Source organism: Pectinophora gossypiella, chromosome 13, assembly GCF_024362695.1.
Source record: "Pectinophora gossypiella chromosome 13, ilPecGoss1.1, whole genome shotgun sequence".
In the NCBI taxonomy this organism is placed as follows: Eukaryota; Metazoa; Arthropoda; class Insecta; order Lepidoptera; family Gelechiidae; genus Pectinophora; species Pectinophora gossypiella.
Genome location: NC_065416.1, coordinates 6,471,582 through 6,488,957, shown reverse-complemented (window position 1 = coordinate 6,488,957; position 17,376 = coordinate 6,471,582). Strand labels below are relative to the sequence as shown.

Genomic DNA, 17,376 nt, shown 5'->3' with positions numbered 1-17,376 from the left:
ACATACACTGAGCACGGCGGAGTGCAGCGGCGTGCGGCGCGCGGGCGCGGTGTCGTTGACGTCGGCGCCGGCCGCCAGCGCGGCGCGCATCACGGCCACGTTGTGCGCGCGCGCCGCGCGGTGCAGCACCGCGCCCGGGGACAGCAGCGAGATGTCTTCGGTCGCTGGGGGTTACAACTTGTTGGTTAGTACAATGTTACGGTTTCATTAGTTACTAGAGAATATAGGCCGTTGGTACTATCGCTGCGTCAAAAACATAGGGCGGCTGTGATGCCGGTATCCGCACTACAACCCACGCGACAGAAATATTATGAATTTATTTATAGAGTATATACCTTTCTCATCAACGTCCTCCCCCTCAGTGGAGTCGTGGTCTGAAGGTATGCTGAGATCCACGCGCCGTTCGCCAGCTAACTCCGCGCCGATTACTAGTACCGGGCTGCCTTGAGACTTGCTGTCGCTTTCGGATACTGAAAACACAAACATCATGGAACTATTGTACTATACTCGGCTTATAGTACAATAGTTCTAGATATGACTGTAGGTACAGTTAGGTCAGGTGACCTGGACCTGACTGGACCGGACCTGCACTGTATTTATATTCATTTTCCAAAGATAATACTGCTATCCAACCATTTAATTACTCTGAATCTTAGTTGTTCCATTATTGATGTTATTCCAGTTCCCAATGCGGGTGAAGTGGTTATATTTTAACAAGTCAAGTATCGATTAAAATCATACACACACACGCCCGCACGCACGCACACACACACACACACACACACACACACACACACACAGTGGCACATTCACATACTTTAGTGACACATTCTATTACACTTATTCTACAATTAGAAAATAAATAATAAACTGAAAAAATAAACTAGTCTTACCGCTCGCGTTGCTATTTACGTCGCTTTTGTCACTCTTTTCGTCATTGATTGTTTCCGGAACGGCTGGCGCGCGTACTCTGAAATCAAGTTGTTCGTATGTTAACTTATTTTTTTCTTAAATAATAAATGTTTATTTCTTTATCTTAATTTTTGTTACATTAGCAAAGACACGAGAGGCTCCCTTTAAACAAAGATTTGCTTGTGATAGGAACCTCCGCTCTTGAATAACTAGATGTATATAAACTTTCATACTTAAAAAGGAAAAACGAAACCCTCGTAAGATCACACTCTAGTGTCCGTTTGTCACAGTGACATAGAATAGATTAAAATACTACGTATAGAAGGGACACTTTGCCCCGCACTTATCTGGCTCCGCCGTATCACTTCAGTCTGAAAGACGTAAGGAGTAAGAACTGTCTGTCTCACTCGCACGCAGGGTCTGAGACGGTACATGAACAAAAAAATAAGAACCATTTGTGAAGTGTCTATGTAAGAACGAGATTTTTGTATGGAGTGTTCGGTGTGTGACAGAGACGTCATTATACGTTAGAGGTGTTACTAAAGCTGCTATATATTTCTATCTAATGTCCTCTAGCCCTCATTGACAATTACTTCCGCACAATATCCTAGGAAGAGAAAATGACTGAAAACCAGCGCTGGATGGTGTTATAGCATGACTCCATAACAGCACAAGCTGAGCCTTTTCCTTTTGCCCGTATTCGTAATATTCATAATTACCTACATAGAAAAATGAAAACTGTTACTGGCAATAAAATTATTTTATTCGTATTATTGTGTTAGGTATCTTACCTACGCCTCGTCCGCCTCACGGACCACCGCCGTGCATTCCGCAGTGGAGACACGGCGGCGCAGTCGGTACCATCATTTGCCACACTAGGGTTCACTATGTTCTTCACGAATGACAGATTCACGTACTTAGCGCGGATCCACGCTTCCCGGACTGACCTGGAATGGAAGATAGAAAGATATATGCATATTTATTATAGTTAAAATATTAATAAAATATATAACATAATGAAATTAAAAATCTACACTAAAATACGTCAAAACACACAAATACATAAAAAAAAACCCATATCAGGCGCCAAAAAGCCCTCCGGAAAGCGAGTCCCGCCCGAACGTACCCATTATGCCATTATTTATTATTATTTATATTCTATTTAGGTGCCTAGTCACCGTCACAGTAACGGCCTGTGGTCCAGTGGTTTGAGCGTTGGACTCACGACCCGGAGGTCCCGGGTACTAATGCCAGTGGGGACGTACATAAATCACTTTGCTTGTGATCTTTTCCTTGGTTAGGAAATTACAGGATAGTCACAAAACAACAAAACAAAAAAGACGTGCAAGGAGAAAAGACAAGACAGACAGACAGAACACACAAGACAGAGGTGTAGAGAAGACAGGATAATGATCACCTGATTGTCCGAAAGTAACATGATCCGTGCTTCGGAAGGCACGCTAAGTCGTTGGTCCCGGTTACTACTTACTGATGTAAGTTACATTACAGTTAGTCGTTACATGAGCCATGTCAGGGGCCTTTGGCGGCTCAATAGTAACTCTAACACCACGGTTAATGGGGTTGGTAATCCACCTCACAACCCACACGATAGAAGAAGAACTTTGAAAATTATCAATACTATCGATAGTATTGACAGCTCATTAAATCAATACTATCGTTACACAGCAATATGATATGTCTACCATTTTTTTTAAACTATCCTATCGATATGCAACACTAGTCCGAACCCCGATTCCGGACTTACACCAATGATTTTTTATTTCACTTTGATCGTTTTAAAAATAGTGCTGTCCTTTACTTACGATAAGTGCCAGAAAGAGATAGAGCTACTTTGGAACTAACAAGCTAAATTAAAATTGCGTTTGTGTCTAGCAGAATCGGCACCAGGATGTAACTTACGTTTCACAGTCAGGAGTTGCTCTAGTGATGGTAGTACCTTCAGTGTTAGCTTCGTAGATTAGGTTTACTATTTTGTTGCCCAGTTCAGCCATCACCTATAATGAACGCCACGGTTAGATGATATTCGATCGTATTTTCATAAAAATATACACAAATTTAATATTAATTTTGTCCTTTAACCTTTAAATGTTATTTTACTAGTAATAATGCGTTTTAATTATAATTTTATTATCCTCATGATAAATGCATGCGTTTTAAGATTTAGACCGTAACTTTAAAACAGAAATTAAAATTGATTTAGGAGTAAGTTAGCATTTATCAGTATTACCATTAAAAGGAAAACGGTTAGTATTATTCGTAAAGATTTGTAAGTAAAATGGATTATAATTTTAACTCTTTCGTGTCGTAGATAGATTGCGTAATTTCTAACTTAATAGAATTAATATCGACAAAAGAATTGGATCCTATCATCATAATATATTGGATTATTTTCTACGGGTAATTTTACAGGTACAAATGGAGACCAACAAACACAGACAAAACTTTATTATTATTATACATGTGGCAACAAAGTACTTAGGCGTGAATGATTCCACTAAGAATTACCTTTATAATATCATGCTCCCAGTCGTCTAGGGTAAGAGATCTCACTTTGCTGACGTGCACGCCTAGCGAACGATGTATACCAGAACATTCTGTAAAAAACAAAGTGTTTCATTACTGTTATATGCAGTTAAACTGTGCCGTCCTTCACTTACAATAAGTGCAGGAAAGAGATAGAACTAGTTTTAGTGCTATCAAATTAAGTAAATATTAAGTGAATCGGCACCAATATAGCGACCTAATGTCGGTGTCATCCCGTTTAGGAGTTCATAGGGTTGGAAATTTTTGAATGAACTGAAATTATTTTAGAGTGAATAGGCATTTGCTTTTGGCATTTGTCAAATAAAAGAGAAGGTGCAGGTCGTGTCGTATAGGGAGGTGAAGGTTTTGGCGGGAAGAAGAGAGTGATGGCGATTACTCCACCGACAAGAGCGCAGCTCTGCAGCTCTTAAATAGCGAGAGAGAGAGAGAGAGGTATTTGCTAGGTAAGCGTGATCCATCCTAGACCACATCGTCACTTACCATCAGGTGATGTTTGACCACAATTGCACGCGAGCCTATTTTATTTAAAAAAAATGAAGTGAAATTTGCATTTGAAAGAATATAACAGAGATAATATAAAAAAGGTACTAAAGTTAATATTCTTAATACGACCCGGGAGGACATCAACTGAAGGTGATGAAAGGATGCCTGTGCTGAGCAGTGGAAAAAACAAACGCGCACATGTAATCATATTATTGAAATAAAGTAACCCATTTATTATTATTAACGTGATATGAATTGTATATGACCTCAAAGACAATTGATATTACGTGGTTTCCAGGATTTGTGACTAGCTAATATTAATATTATCTGGCTAAGGTCAATGAGATCGCACCCTATTACGTGGGACTTAAACATAACTGGCTTGGAGTGTATATACCATACACCTCTGCCACCAGCCAGCCGCTGCTTCTGCCTTGACACCATAACCCACACGATAAACGACCTCTGCCTACCTTCGGATAGCTTAAAGAAAACAGGAATATAGACGAAGATGAAGGATCACGAAAAAGAAGGGCGTCAAAAGTAGTGGAATGCTGTATGTGAGGTGACTCACCGATGCAGAGTGTGATGCCAAGGTTGATGCTGGCCCACCGCGGGTTCTGTCCGCCGCAGTCACAGCAGTAGTTGTTGCCCGGGATGCTCAGCAGTTGCTCCCATATCCTGGGGTCATACCATAGACCACGTATAACAAATAGACAACTAATTTCTGTACAAAGTGTCCGCGGCGCATCTTGTCACAATGGACGGCGTGTAATGACACTGTGCAACCGATATTGCACTTTATTTGAACATATATAACATCTTAATTTGAGGGTTCGAGCTTATACCATCTACATAACTTAATGTATAGGTATTAACAAAACGGTTCGGATGCTTTAGAAAAACTCCTTAGCGAATGTGAGTCCTTAGGTCATACATACTTTGTGACGTCATTTGAGTATTACGTTTGTTATTATAAGAGGTAGGTAAGTTGTTTTTTTATAAGAAATAATTACGTATTTTTATCCTATTATAAATAATCCTCGATATAAACAACCATAATAGTATTATGTATTATGGTTAAGAACTATGGAACTTTCTTCACGATGTTCTCCTTGCGAATGTTTAGGAACAATACTAGTTAACGCTCGAAACCCTTTGAAATTATATTCACCATTAATAATTGTAATGCTTATAGTCGAGAGAAAGAAAAACGTAGTAGGATTCTACTACAACATTCTCCGTTATCACACGTTTCTACAACTGACTTTTTTAGGACACGCAAACATGTTTCGAAAAACAAACATTGCTTGTATTGTTTTCCAGGTGCGCGTTTCAATTTCACTCTCTCAATAATTGACTAAATTATCCAAGCTTAAAACACTTTCTAAACCTCTCACAAACACGTAATAACCAAATATTATAAGAACTGCACAAATTATAATAACCGAACAATATAATAGTCAGTTTAAATACCACCTCTGCTGGTCTGGCAGTACAGAAAAAAATATAGGATGCGGTAATTCGTCTTACAGATAATGTTCACTCCACAGATCATGCCCTCAGCACAAATACACGATTTCGGATGCGTGTGAAGCGCCGCACCAAGACATTACAAGCTGAGCCGCTACATCAATCTACCTGCCGTTCGTTGCGTACTCGAACTGAACAACCCGTTCATGTACTTTAGCACAGAAGAACGCGTGCCCTTGGAAACTTCCATCTATATTTCTCTGAGTTGTCTATAGACTTGTTGAGGATAAAATTTACAGTTGTTTATAACATAACATAAGCTCATGACTACATTCCCAGTTGGTTTATTCAGAGGTACATCCATCGCAAAATGAACTGAGCACCCACGCCTCACCGAGCTAGACTGAGAAGCAATAACAAGAAAGTTAGTTACTCTATGTTCCTTACCTGACTTTCCTCATGCCAGCGTTCATGTTGTGCTTGTTGTCGTCAGTCCTCGAGTCGTCCGGGACGAGCATCAGTTGGTCCGGGTTCTCGCGACTCTGTCCTTGTTGGATCGCCGAGCGGATCCCATTTTGTAACGCCGATATCCACGAGTTGAGCATCTCTTCTGAATCCGCTTGAAGCATGTGGCTCCTAGAATACGAGTACAGGCTTAAGGCATAGAATAAGGAATAAAACTACGTATATCACGGCAACCCTCTGCTCTCCACCAGCGGCTGAGCTAGGTTTACCTCACTCCCTTCGGTCTTACTTTAGTCTTCAATCGTATGGCGCTAGACGTCACACACACAGATGCGCGTATACGATAACGACAATGTGTAGTGTCTGTGTAAAAGGAGGTGTTTTCATGCGGCCGAAATTTCCAGACACAATAGTTAAACAATCGTGTTAAGATTTTAAAAGGGAATTCGGTTTTACGTCTCTAGATAGCGACTTATTTTAGAGGACTTTGGCGGCTCAATACTCAATAGTCACCCTACACCATGGTTGATAAAGTCGGTCATTGGTCTCATAACTCATACGAGAGTAGATAAGATTTCTTTATTTGCCATAAATGGAGTGTAAAAAAATGTTACGAAGAATAATGACCGTGCGTTTATATTATAGAATCATGCAAATAGAAGATAATTTACAATAATACATAAACTCACGCAGATACTATGGAATTTCATATGTTTCGATCCTGACAGCTTCAATATAAATAATAATAATAATAATAATAAAGTCCGGGACTCCATAGGCCCGAGATATGGAAACGACATACATAATAATAATATATCTCTCTCTATTTAAGAGCTGCGCTCTTGTCGGTGGAGTAACCGCCATTCCTCTCTTCTTCCCGCCAAAACCTTCACCTCCCGATACGACACGACCTGCACCTTCTCTTTTATTTGTTTCATAAATGTTATCCTAGGTCTACCCCTTCCTCTCTTCCCTTCAATTTTTCCTTCTATAATGTTTGTTATAAATGAATCGTGTCGTATCAGGTGGCCAACACGGACAATAATAATATATAATTTACAATAATCTTGCTATTTAAAAAAAGTTGATTCGTCACATTTGTACTCACTTTGAAGGCGACAACACTTCGAAACAGAATCGCCTCTCGCCATCCAACACGTGCTTCACGGTGCACAGGCGCAGGTCCTCTTCCATTACTGTCACGTTCAATTCACCCGTCCTTTTTCTGTGAACAATAAAAAAAATCTATACATTGTAAACATAGCTGGGTGCAACAATGTTAATCCGTTAATTAACGAAGTTAATATTTCAAGTAACGGATCAAAACCTATTAGCTGTATTACTAACATCCGAGAATTTTCTACAAGTCAATCAACAGTTCAATAGTTAATTATATATATCGTGGCCATATCATAGAATTGATCATTTCATGAAATGATCGACCATTTCATGAAATGGTCGTATTTCATGAAATAGAACAACATTCGTTGGCCACATCATGATGTGGTTTGGCCAGATCAATGAACACAAAACGTTTAACGATATGACCAACTAAATGCATGATTACTTCATGATATGGCCAAACGTTAGCGATCATATCGTAAAATAGTAACATTATCCACCGGTAGTGGCGCTGGTGTCGCTTTGTTTATGTTTTGCATAATGGCGGCGGACAATAATTCTGTACCGTCGGTGAAAAGTAATACAACTCGAGTTGTATCACTTTTGAGTTATTAGCACACACTTCATGTTCAAAAAATTATCTTTCTTTCTGTCTAATTCTCGTAACTGTAGCTATTATAAATACGGAGATAATTTTTGTGTTTAGTGATATAAGTACTGTTTGTGAAGGATTCATGCTGTTATAACACGTGTAACATAATTCATCTTAACTTGCATTAAAGTGAAATGAAGATTTTCACTAAATATTTTGGTGTAAGTAAATGCAACTCAACATATATTAAAATACACGCAATCCTTGAATTCTCACAGTCCGTGTTTAATGATATAATTTTAGTTGTAACATCAAACACCAAATTTATATTTTCGTGAAAAGTAATATAAATTAATATATATCAAAACATTTCTGAAAATACGATCTTAGATATCAATTACGTGTCGTGTATAATGATACATACAAGTTCGATTCCATGCGCCACCAGTATGTATCCTAGGATGACCTCCGCATAAACCTGTCTATGGGAAGACATTTTGTCTAGAGCCACAGCAAACCATATCTGATCCGCATTGCGAATGGGTATAGGTTAAGTTAGTACTTCAGACCAAACCGTGTTTTTTCTCTTTCTGCTATAGCCACCTTGTAGTACTTAATTACAGTACCTCAATAAGTTGTGGGTCCTGATCATGGCGTCGTTATCACCATGGCAGGGTTAGTCAAAAGGTATTTGAGATTTGTCATAACTGTCGTTAGTCTCCTTCCCTTAGCTCGAAGCATAGCAGTTTTACATAGTTTTCTTGATTACATGCAGGTTAAGCGGTGGCAGATTGAACGCTGCCTTCATTGCTATGGTGGTTGTAGACGTGAAATAATGGCTCCAAATATTATCGAGCTCCAATTAATATGCAAGCCATTCAATACACGCTGGTTAGATCTTTTATACAAGCGCCGGTAGTGGTATTTTTGAACCTACACAGCCGTAGATGACAGCTCGGCATCGGCAGCATCGGGATCTGCCACATCTTCTCAAGAGAAGATTACCAGTTTCTCAAACACGTTGAATGGTGTAAATTTGTCGAGCTTCCTCATTTTTATAAAGGGAATAACTGCTCTGAACTCTTGAGCACCACCAGTAATATTTGTTTTCTGTATTTTGATTACATAAGAGAGAATTACGCACAAGACTGTGAAAAATGGAAAGAGGAAGGGGAGGCCTTTGCCCAGCAGTGGGATCTTGTAGGATAGATTAGATTAGAATAAATAATTGGCAACACCATGGGCACAACCCCCTTAATTAAACCACAACCACAACGTCACAAAGTTTGTAAAAATCCCAGGAGGTATTTGAGCTTCTGAAAGGAGTTCGTTGGCTTACATAGTCAATAAAAGCACGCATAATGGACCACTTGCGTTTATGCGGAAAACTGAGCCCATTAAAATAACATTACATATGGGACATTCGAGTATTCATTGAGTCAAGTTAGGGGCCTATGGCGGCTCAGTTATAACCCTGACACTAAAGTTGATGGGGTTGGTAAGCCACCTCACAATCCACACGATAGAAGAAGAAGAAGATGGGACATTTGCCCATACATGTTGTGCCGACCCCACCTAGAGTGAGATAAGGGCAGGAGGATGATGATGATATAGTGGGAAGTTTGCCCACTTCACAATAGTGGTCCATACGTGAGAATACGCGGAAAGTCCCCCACGTGTGCTTACGTGTAGATTTTTGCGGAAACGAGCTCATTTAGCTTAACCATAACAGACCATGGTCCATGGTGGTCATGGTCATGGTCTGAGAATAGCCCTGTGTAACCTATAGGTTTGTAGGTGAACCAATGATCTTCATTTTCACTACCTATTCTTATCGTCAACATTGATTCGACTCCGTTTATCGTTCTGTCAATGTTGCGGGCTACCATTAGACCGGCAATTTTGATAATTCGAAATATCGAATTTTACTTTACTTTAGGGGATTTTGATTGTAGAATGAGTTGTGATCTTTTAAATAGTTTCAGCAAGAAAGAAGTAACACTTACCGGTTTGTGTGATTTTGGTTTAAAAGTACGTAGGTACATCACCTTTATCTCCAGGCCATACTGCCAGGCTAGCTCGAAACATTCCTAATGACCAGTCTTAATATGATTCCTCTTACCTTCATTTGTTAGGGGTGGAAATATTATCATAATGGCGTAGTGTAGTGGACAAAATGTGTTTGTAGTGGGCAGCAGTGGTGGTTTTGACCGGTTATTTATGAGTTTTGAGAGTAAAATCATAACAAAAATATATTATTATCGCCACCTTACACTATATATACGTGTACCATCTTTATATGTATGTATTTATTAGAAATTCGTAAAAACATGTATCATTTTACACAATATAACCGAAAAAATAAGTCATGTTAAACCACTTGACACAAATTCGTTATAGTTTATAGTTTGTGTCAATTGATATAAGTTACGTTTCTTTACTTTTTAAAGAAAATAAATAGAATTTTGCCTTTCTACAACATTATGAAATAAACTTTCTTCCAAGACATTTTGTTTTTTGTAGAATAAGACTGTAAAATTAATAATTGAAATATGATATATCAACGATGACTTTTGTATAGTTATGTGTGTAAAAAGGTATAAGTAGACTTGTATCAATTTACACAGTATAAAAGTTGGTGTCAACTGATACATGTAATTTATTTTGATCCTCTACCATTTCTGTTTAGGTTCTAAATATAACTAAATATTAGAAAAGAAACCTTCCATCATCACCTATCGACACATCTAACTTCTGTTCCATTATTCCTTATAAGTCGCGAGCTAGAATGTTTTTAACTTTAAACTCGATTTTCTCAAAACTTGAATTTTGGACTTGTATTACTTTTCACCGACGGTACAGAATTATTCTTGTGTGAACGCGAATAATACGAATAATAATGATAAACATACTGGCGGCGTAGGGGTGGCCCAAGGGCCACCCCCGCAGCACCCTAACCTACTGTTATGCTTTGTAAAAATTATAAAAAAAAGGATTATGATAATTTAAATTATGACAAAAACATTTATGCGTTTTAATAGAATCCTGTTTCAAGTAGTTAATGCCATCTGCGGCATATCTACAATAAGTCACGTCAAAAAAAGAAACTTTACGGACAGTAGGATCGTCTATATTTTTCTTTTTTAAAATTAATATCTCTTCATTCGCAGTTTTAATTATATCATATTTTGAAATCCAATAATAGTCCATTGATTTACGTAGCGTGGTCACTCGACCTTCATTATTTGCCATATAACCTAAAAATAAAAATAAAGTTGCTGTCTACTGTTAATACGAGTTTTTCTTTTCACCTTAGTGTCAAAACATTGCTTCAATGCACTTTTATCTTGTATTTGCTCATTATTATTCGTATTATTCGCGTTCAAACAAGAATAATTATTGTCCGCCGCCATTATGCAAAACATAAACAAAGCGACACCAGCGCCACTACCGGTGGATAATGTTACTATTTTACGATATGATCGCTAACGTTTGGCCATATCATGAAGTAATCATGCATTTAGTTGGTCATATCGTTAAACGTTTTGTGTTCATTGATCTGGCCAAACCACATCATGATGTGGCCAACGAATGTTGTTCTATTTCATGAAATACGACCATTTCATGAAATGGTCGATCATTTCATGAAATGATCAATTCTATGATATACACACACGAAATGCAATTTCTATCACAAGTATCATGATTTGCCAATATTTAGTACCGAATCAAAATAAACAAAATATTTATTTATTCATTGCTTGTCGACATTTATTATAACCACAATAGGCTACTTGAGAACTTAGTCAAAAGAGATACTTTTTACGAGTCGTCAAAACCAAAGTTTGTATGGAAATAAAGTAATTTCCAACTAGTCAATTCAGTTACTTTTTTCTAAACGTCAAAAAATGAAATTACTATGGAATTTGTATGAAAAAGCAACCTGTGACGTCATAGAAAAACAAAACAAAATGTCGTACTTATCTTTACATTTTGCTTTATTAAAATTCATAAATAAGTTATATATAAAAAAAAAACGTTTTTTGTCACCTTTACATGTGTCTTTATTTAGTAATCAGAATTTCATAATTTACCTTTGACCTAGGAAACTACCAGATTCTGTTTTGTGACGTCATAAATAAAATTCGAAAATAAGTCGAAGAGTAAAATGTTCATCTTAGACTGGCTTCTATTTCTAGATATTTCTAGATTAACATTTTGTAATTTATCTTTGACTAAGTCAAATACTCGTAGTTTAATAAAATAGTACCTACATTTATAGTCCTAATATCATGCACGAGAAAACGTACCTTTTGTGGTTATGGGGCCCAAACTACGGTACGTCTTATATGCGTTTGTTAGGCAGTACAGCATTCAAGGTTTAGTTAGACAGATTGTTATTAAGCTATAATTCAAAACAATAGATCAGAGTAGCAATGAATTGCTATGCTACCTACCGTTGCCATACCTACTGCCTACGACACGGTCTTCTCTTATACGGACGACACGAATAGGCAATTAATTTCCCCAGTATTATTAGCTTATTGAGGAAGCAGGAATATTATCTTTCAAACGTCCTATATGTTTGGGCCGGTTTTTTACAGAAGCGACTGACTGTCTGATCTGCAACCCGCAAAGAAGAGGTCATATATCTCGGGAATGTGGGTTTCCTCATGATATTTTTCTTTGTCGCTTAACACGTGATAATCATCTTTCTCTCAACTCCAACGTAAATAGTTTATTACTTTCTACGATTATTGCGAATTATGACATACCGAGGCAAATATCTCTTTTTCTAAAGAAATTACACGTAACGGCAATATGGTTGATAGTTACGAACACTAAAGTAAACAATAAAGTAATCGAGACATAACAATTAACGGTAATTAAAGACCGTGACGGATTCGGCCGACCTACTTCCAGACACCTTCAAACTTCAGCTGTTCTACAAACTACATACAAATATATTTATTACTATCGTAATACAATAAAAATAATAACATAAATAGCCTGCACGGGCACTGCAGGACAGTACGTCGCACTGCAGGGTACAGGCGTCTCCTCAGTCATCTGAAGGCATACCTCGCCACGCTGTTCCACTGCGAGTTGATGGAGGTGTTTTTTCGGCTAATATCCGGGGCCAACGGCTTAGCGTGTCCTCTGAAGCACGGAATCATCTTACTTTTTCGGACAATCAGGTGATTCCCTGTAATGTTCTATCGTGTGGGTTGTGAGGTGGATTACCAACCCCATCAAACAAACTAGGGATCACAAAGTGATTTTTGTGATATGTTCCCACCGGGATTTGAACCCGGGACTTCCGGACCGTGAGCCCAACGCTTAAACTACTGAAACACGGAGGTCAAAATGTGTGAATAATATAAAAACAATAAAAATCACCTGTACACAAGTCGGTTGTCGTATAAGTAAAACCACCGCCGGTTCCACGTCTTGAAAGCATTCGAGGTCCGTTTGAACAGGTACCCTTGCATGCGCGGCAAGTTCTTCAGGCATGGAGTACTCAACAGTCCATCCTTGCAGTCCCCCTCGCTCTCATTGGCCTTGCAGCTCGGCAGCACCGTGTCCTTACTGTTCACGATAGTATGCCGGTTCTCCATTTCCTTATCAAGTATCTTAGTGTCGTTACGCATTGTAGTAATCTGCAATGTGATTCGTTAGTGAATACCCCAGCTTCTATTAAAATCGCCCGCAGATAATTGGACTTTCTTCACGTTTCTGATTGCCGCGATAACTAGTTTAGCTAGCTTTGTTGATAGACGCATGGTTTCATTGTGGGACATTTCTCGGAACAATCGTGATTCGGATTCAGTTGGGTCGTTAAAATGCTAATACATCGATTATGGCAATAGTTGCTGCCCAGTGTGGGTTAGAATTGAGAATATGCAACGGAACGAAATATCATGCGTCGTAACACTTTCAACGCTCCCGTATCTAAATTCTGCTCATACTTCGTTATTATAGAGTGGAAAGGAACTACTTATAAACTGCTAGCTGAAACGATTATTCCAACACACAGATTTTTGCAGACTAAACACAAAAACACCATTAAAACCCACAGAAATATATAGTTAGTCCAAGTCTGAATATTACCGACTTCATTGCATTACAAGAACAAGAGATTGTATAGGTTACCTCATCCGCCGTGGACTTGAGAAAAGGCTCCAAATCCTCGGACAAATCAGCCCCCTGGTGGTAATACGTACAGCAAGCTTGCACGTACGACAGGAACTGAAAAGATAATCGCTCCGTTATCACATGTTACTCACACGATTTTCGCTCAAATTATGCGTAAAATTGCATGTTATCGCGTTGACACACTTCGTGATATCGCTAATCTAATCTAGTCAATGTTTTGTTTATTAGGGGAGCGGCACAGTTTTGTTTTATGTTTTGGACGAAATGGTACGTTGTATTTTTATGGTGATAGCGTTAGGTTAGTAGTACTAACTTTGTACAAGGTCGATGTTATACTTATAAAGAAGCAAAGGCCGCGTATTATATAATTTTATTACTTATAGAGCATGATTTTCTCTTTTACAGAGACGAATCACGAACAGTGTAGGTGTAAAAATATTAATGTAGAAACTATCAAACTGTGACATGAAATTCGTAAATTCATCCAATCGAGTTTCAACTTATACACATACGCTCACGACTATATCCCGATTGGGGCAATTCGAGATATTCATGATTAAAAAACATAATAAATCTCCACTAGTACTAAAATTTCCTTGTCAATGTATTTAACACGACAAAAGTAAATAAATAGGTAAGTTAGGTATACAGGTAGCGGTTATTAGTCAGACTGATGTCATCGCGGCGACGTGATTAGTTCAACGTCGCAAATACTAAAAGTTGGGAATATTTCTCAATCTCACAATTTCTGCATTGAATTTTCTAATTAGGTACGTACACCTGCCCAAGAGGTTGAAGAAGAATATAATGTTACAAGAAACATATAATCTAATGTAGTTAAAATTGTTATTAATATAATCGTACATTGCTGTATAATACGTCACTTTGTAATCGTAAGTATATCTTTTTTTTATTTGCGGAAAGTAATCAAAAATTAAATTAAAATAAATTACACCAACATTACAAGCACGCGAAACTTACCAATTCACCAGCTCACTGTTTACACCACGACACTCAATTTGTCAACTTGTCAAGTAAAGTGTCTTGACCAGTGAAGCGCAACCACTGAACGGACCACAGTTATCTGACAGGAACCTTACGCAACACAATGCATAACTGTTTGCAGACGACTCGGTCAGACGTTGCAGTGACTAACACTAACACTGGAGACGACTGCGTCTTAGACATTGTATCTCTAGGTCGAGATGTTATGTGTACATCGATTATCGATTAGCCGATAAAAGATTGCCGTATCGGCGAAGCCTCTTCGAATGTTTTAAGAATAACATACGTTCATTAATATAAACCGAATAAAATCCTGTTTTAATCCGGCGTATTCGGCTTTCACTTTTTCTGTACGATGCTTACAGCGATTTAGGATAATAATATAAGAATGTTTAAAGGACATTTACGAGGGGAGGTCAAAAAGTTCGCGGAATGGAGGGGTTGGAGGGGGTTGGTTTGCTCGTACAGGTAGCCGCTAGTTGCACACCTCATTAACAGTATATGTACCAAGTTTGAAGCAAATCGGGTCATTAACGTTTGAACTATCGACCAGCAAACAAGTGAATCGGGAAGAACTCAGCGAATATGGAGAAAATTGAACACCGCGCCGTCATTAAGTTCCTCACCAAGCAAGGAAAATCCGCTCAGACGATTTTTCAAGAGCTGTTAGCAGTTTACGCGGACTCTGCCCCTGGTAAAACCATGGTTTACAAGTGGCATAGTCTTTTCAAGCAAGGAAGAGAGTCGATTGAAGATGACCCCCGCTCCGGACGGCCCATTGAGGCCACCACACCGGAAATCATCGAAAAAGTAGAGAAACTTGTATTAGAAGATACCCGCTTGAAGAAGAAGCAGCTTGCAGCAATGGTCGGTGTATCCGAAACAAGTATTTTAAATATCCTACATCAACATCTTGGGATGACTAAGGTCAGCGCAAGATGGGTTCCAAGAATGCTCACGCCACTTCAAAAAAGCGAGCGTGTCGAGTGTTCTCGCCAGTTTTTAGAGCTCTGTGGAGAGAATAAGGAAGAAGTTATGGCCCGGATTGTTACTGGAGATGAAACCTGGGTTCACCACTATGAACCTGAGTCGAAGCAAGAGTCGATGCAGTGGCATAAAAAAGGCACACCTCCTCCAAAGAAGTTTAAGGTGTCACAATCGGCCGGAAAGATCATGGCCACTATTTTTTGGGATACAGAAGGTATTTTGCTGATTGATTATAAAGATCGTGGTGTGACTATAACGGGACATTACTACGCTTCTTTACTGGATAGATTGAAAGAGGCTATCAAGGAAAAAAGAAGAGGAAAGCTGTCAAGAGGTGTGCTCCTTTTGCACGACAACGCACCCGTCCACACGTGCCATGTTGCGACGGCTGCCATTCACCGATGCGGGTTCGAAAAATTAAACCACCCGCCTTACAGTCCAGACTTGGCCCCCAGCGATTATTATTTGTTCCCAAAAATGAAAAAGGAACTGCGTGGACGAAAATTTGGCGATGATGAAGAAGTCAAGTCTGCAATTTCGGCCTATTTTGACAGCAAAGAGAAATCTTTTTTTATGATGGAATAAACAAATTATTTGATAGATCCGGAAAATGTGTTAAGGTTAAGGGAGAATATATTGAAAAGGAAAAATAGTTTCGTGTTTAATTTCGACCCCCTTCCCCCTCATTCCGCGAACTTTTTGACCTCCCCTCGTATGCTTTAGTAGTTTGCTCAATACGAATGGGGAAGTATTTTATGAAGAATATAAGAGTTTAAGGTCTAGTTTCGCGTTATATTTTGATTTTTTTAACCTAGAAACAAAAAGAAAAAAGAAGCTTTTCGGGATTTTCCATAAATATAACACGTACGTAAACCAGTAAATGCTTTTATTGTATAGTTTGAGAGTTATTACATTTTCGTTACTTATACGAAATGTTATGATGTAATTTCAATTACTAAAAAACAGAAGATGCAATGTAAACCAAACGGAAAGTTTCATTGACACGTTGAATACATTGTAAAGGTAAGAAGGACATACAGCTATTATTAAAATGTATTTATTTAGATAGTTGCGTAATCATCGGAGAGGAATCATTTGCAGGTGGGAGGACGCAGTGGGTGATAATGAATGACGAGTTAGTGCCTTCAATATAGATGTAAGGACATCGATGTACTTTACTAGGATATCAAGAAAAATAAACACATAAAATGTACCACAATATACAGTGTCCCGAAAATAATGAAACAAATGGAAGTGGAAGATAGTTCACCTAATTAAAACAATATAACATGAGCATCACGCCTGTTACTGTATCCCCGAAAGGGTAGGCAGACGTGTTTAGTACACTTGTACTATACAATACAGGAGTGGGTACTTCTCGCTAGCTATGTTTAAAGTCCAATGGAAATTCATGTAACATGGGGCGATCCTATTGCCATTAACCGGACGCAAATCCTGGAAATCACTTGATATCAATTATAATATGATCCAAACCTGAATTTAAACTCATGCAGTCGAGTTCAGTGGTCTAGAGCCCATCTAAAACTAATTTGATTAGAATTTAAAACGTCTTTGTGGTTGTCATATTGCAAGTATGTTTGGTTTTCTGGCACATT

At 38.4% G+C, this 17,376-nt stretch overlaps 1 protein-coding gene across 1 annotated transcript in view; it reads right to left on the bottom strand.

Moving 5' to 3' along the window:
* Window positions 1-17,376, bottom strand: part of LOC126371955 (arf-GAP with coiled-coil, ANK repeat and PH domain-containing protein 2) — a 36,861-nt gene that overhangs the window by 6,369 nt on the left and 13,116 nt on the right. The window contains exons 6-16 of the mRNA XM_050017422.1: window positions 13,766-13,861; window positions 13,013-13,272; window positions 7,007-7,123; window positions 5,881-6,069; window positions 4,535-4,641; window positions 3,439-3,527; window positions 2,833-2,927; window positions 1,704-1,859; window positions 894-970; window positions 336-470; window positions 7-164 (exon numbers count right to left, since the gene is read on the bottom strand). Of these exons, the coding sequence (XP_049873379.1) occupies window positions 7-164; window positions 336-470; window positions 894-970; window positions 1,704-1,859; window positions 2,833-2,927; window positions 3,439-3,527; window positions 4,535-4,641; window positions 5,881-6,069; window positions 7,007-7,123; window positions 13,013-13,272; window positions 13,766-13,861 (1,479 nt within the window). The remainder of the gene's footprint in view (window positions 1-6; window positions 165-335; window positions 471-893; window positions 971-1,703; window positions 1,860-2,832; window positions 2,928-3,438; window positions 3,528-4,534; window positions 4,642-5,880; window positions 6,070-7,006; window positions 7,124-13,012; window positions 13,273-13,765; window positions 13,862-17,376) is intronic.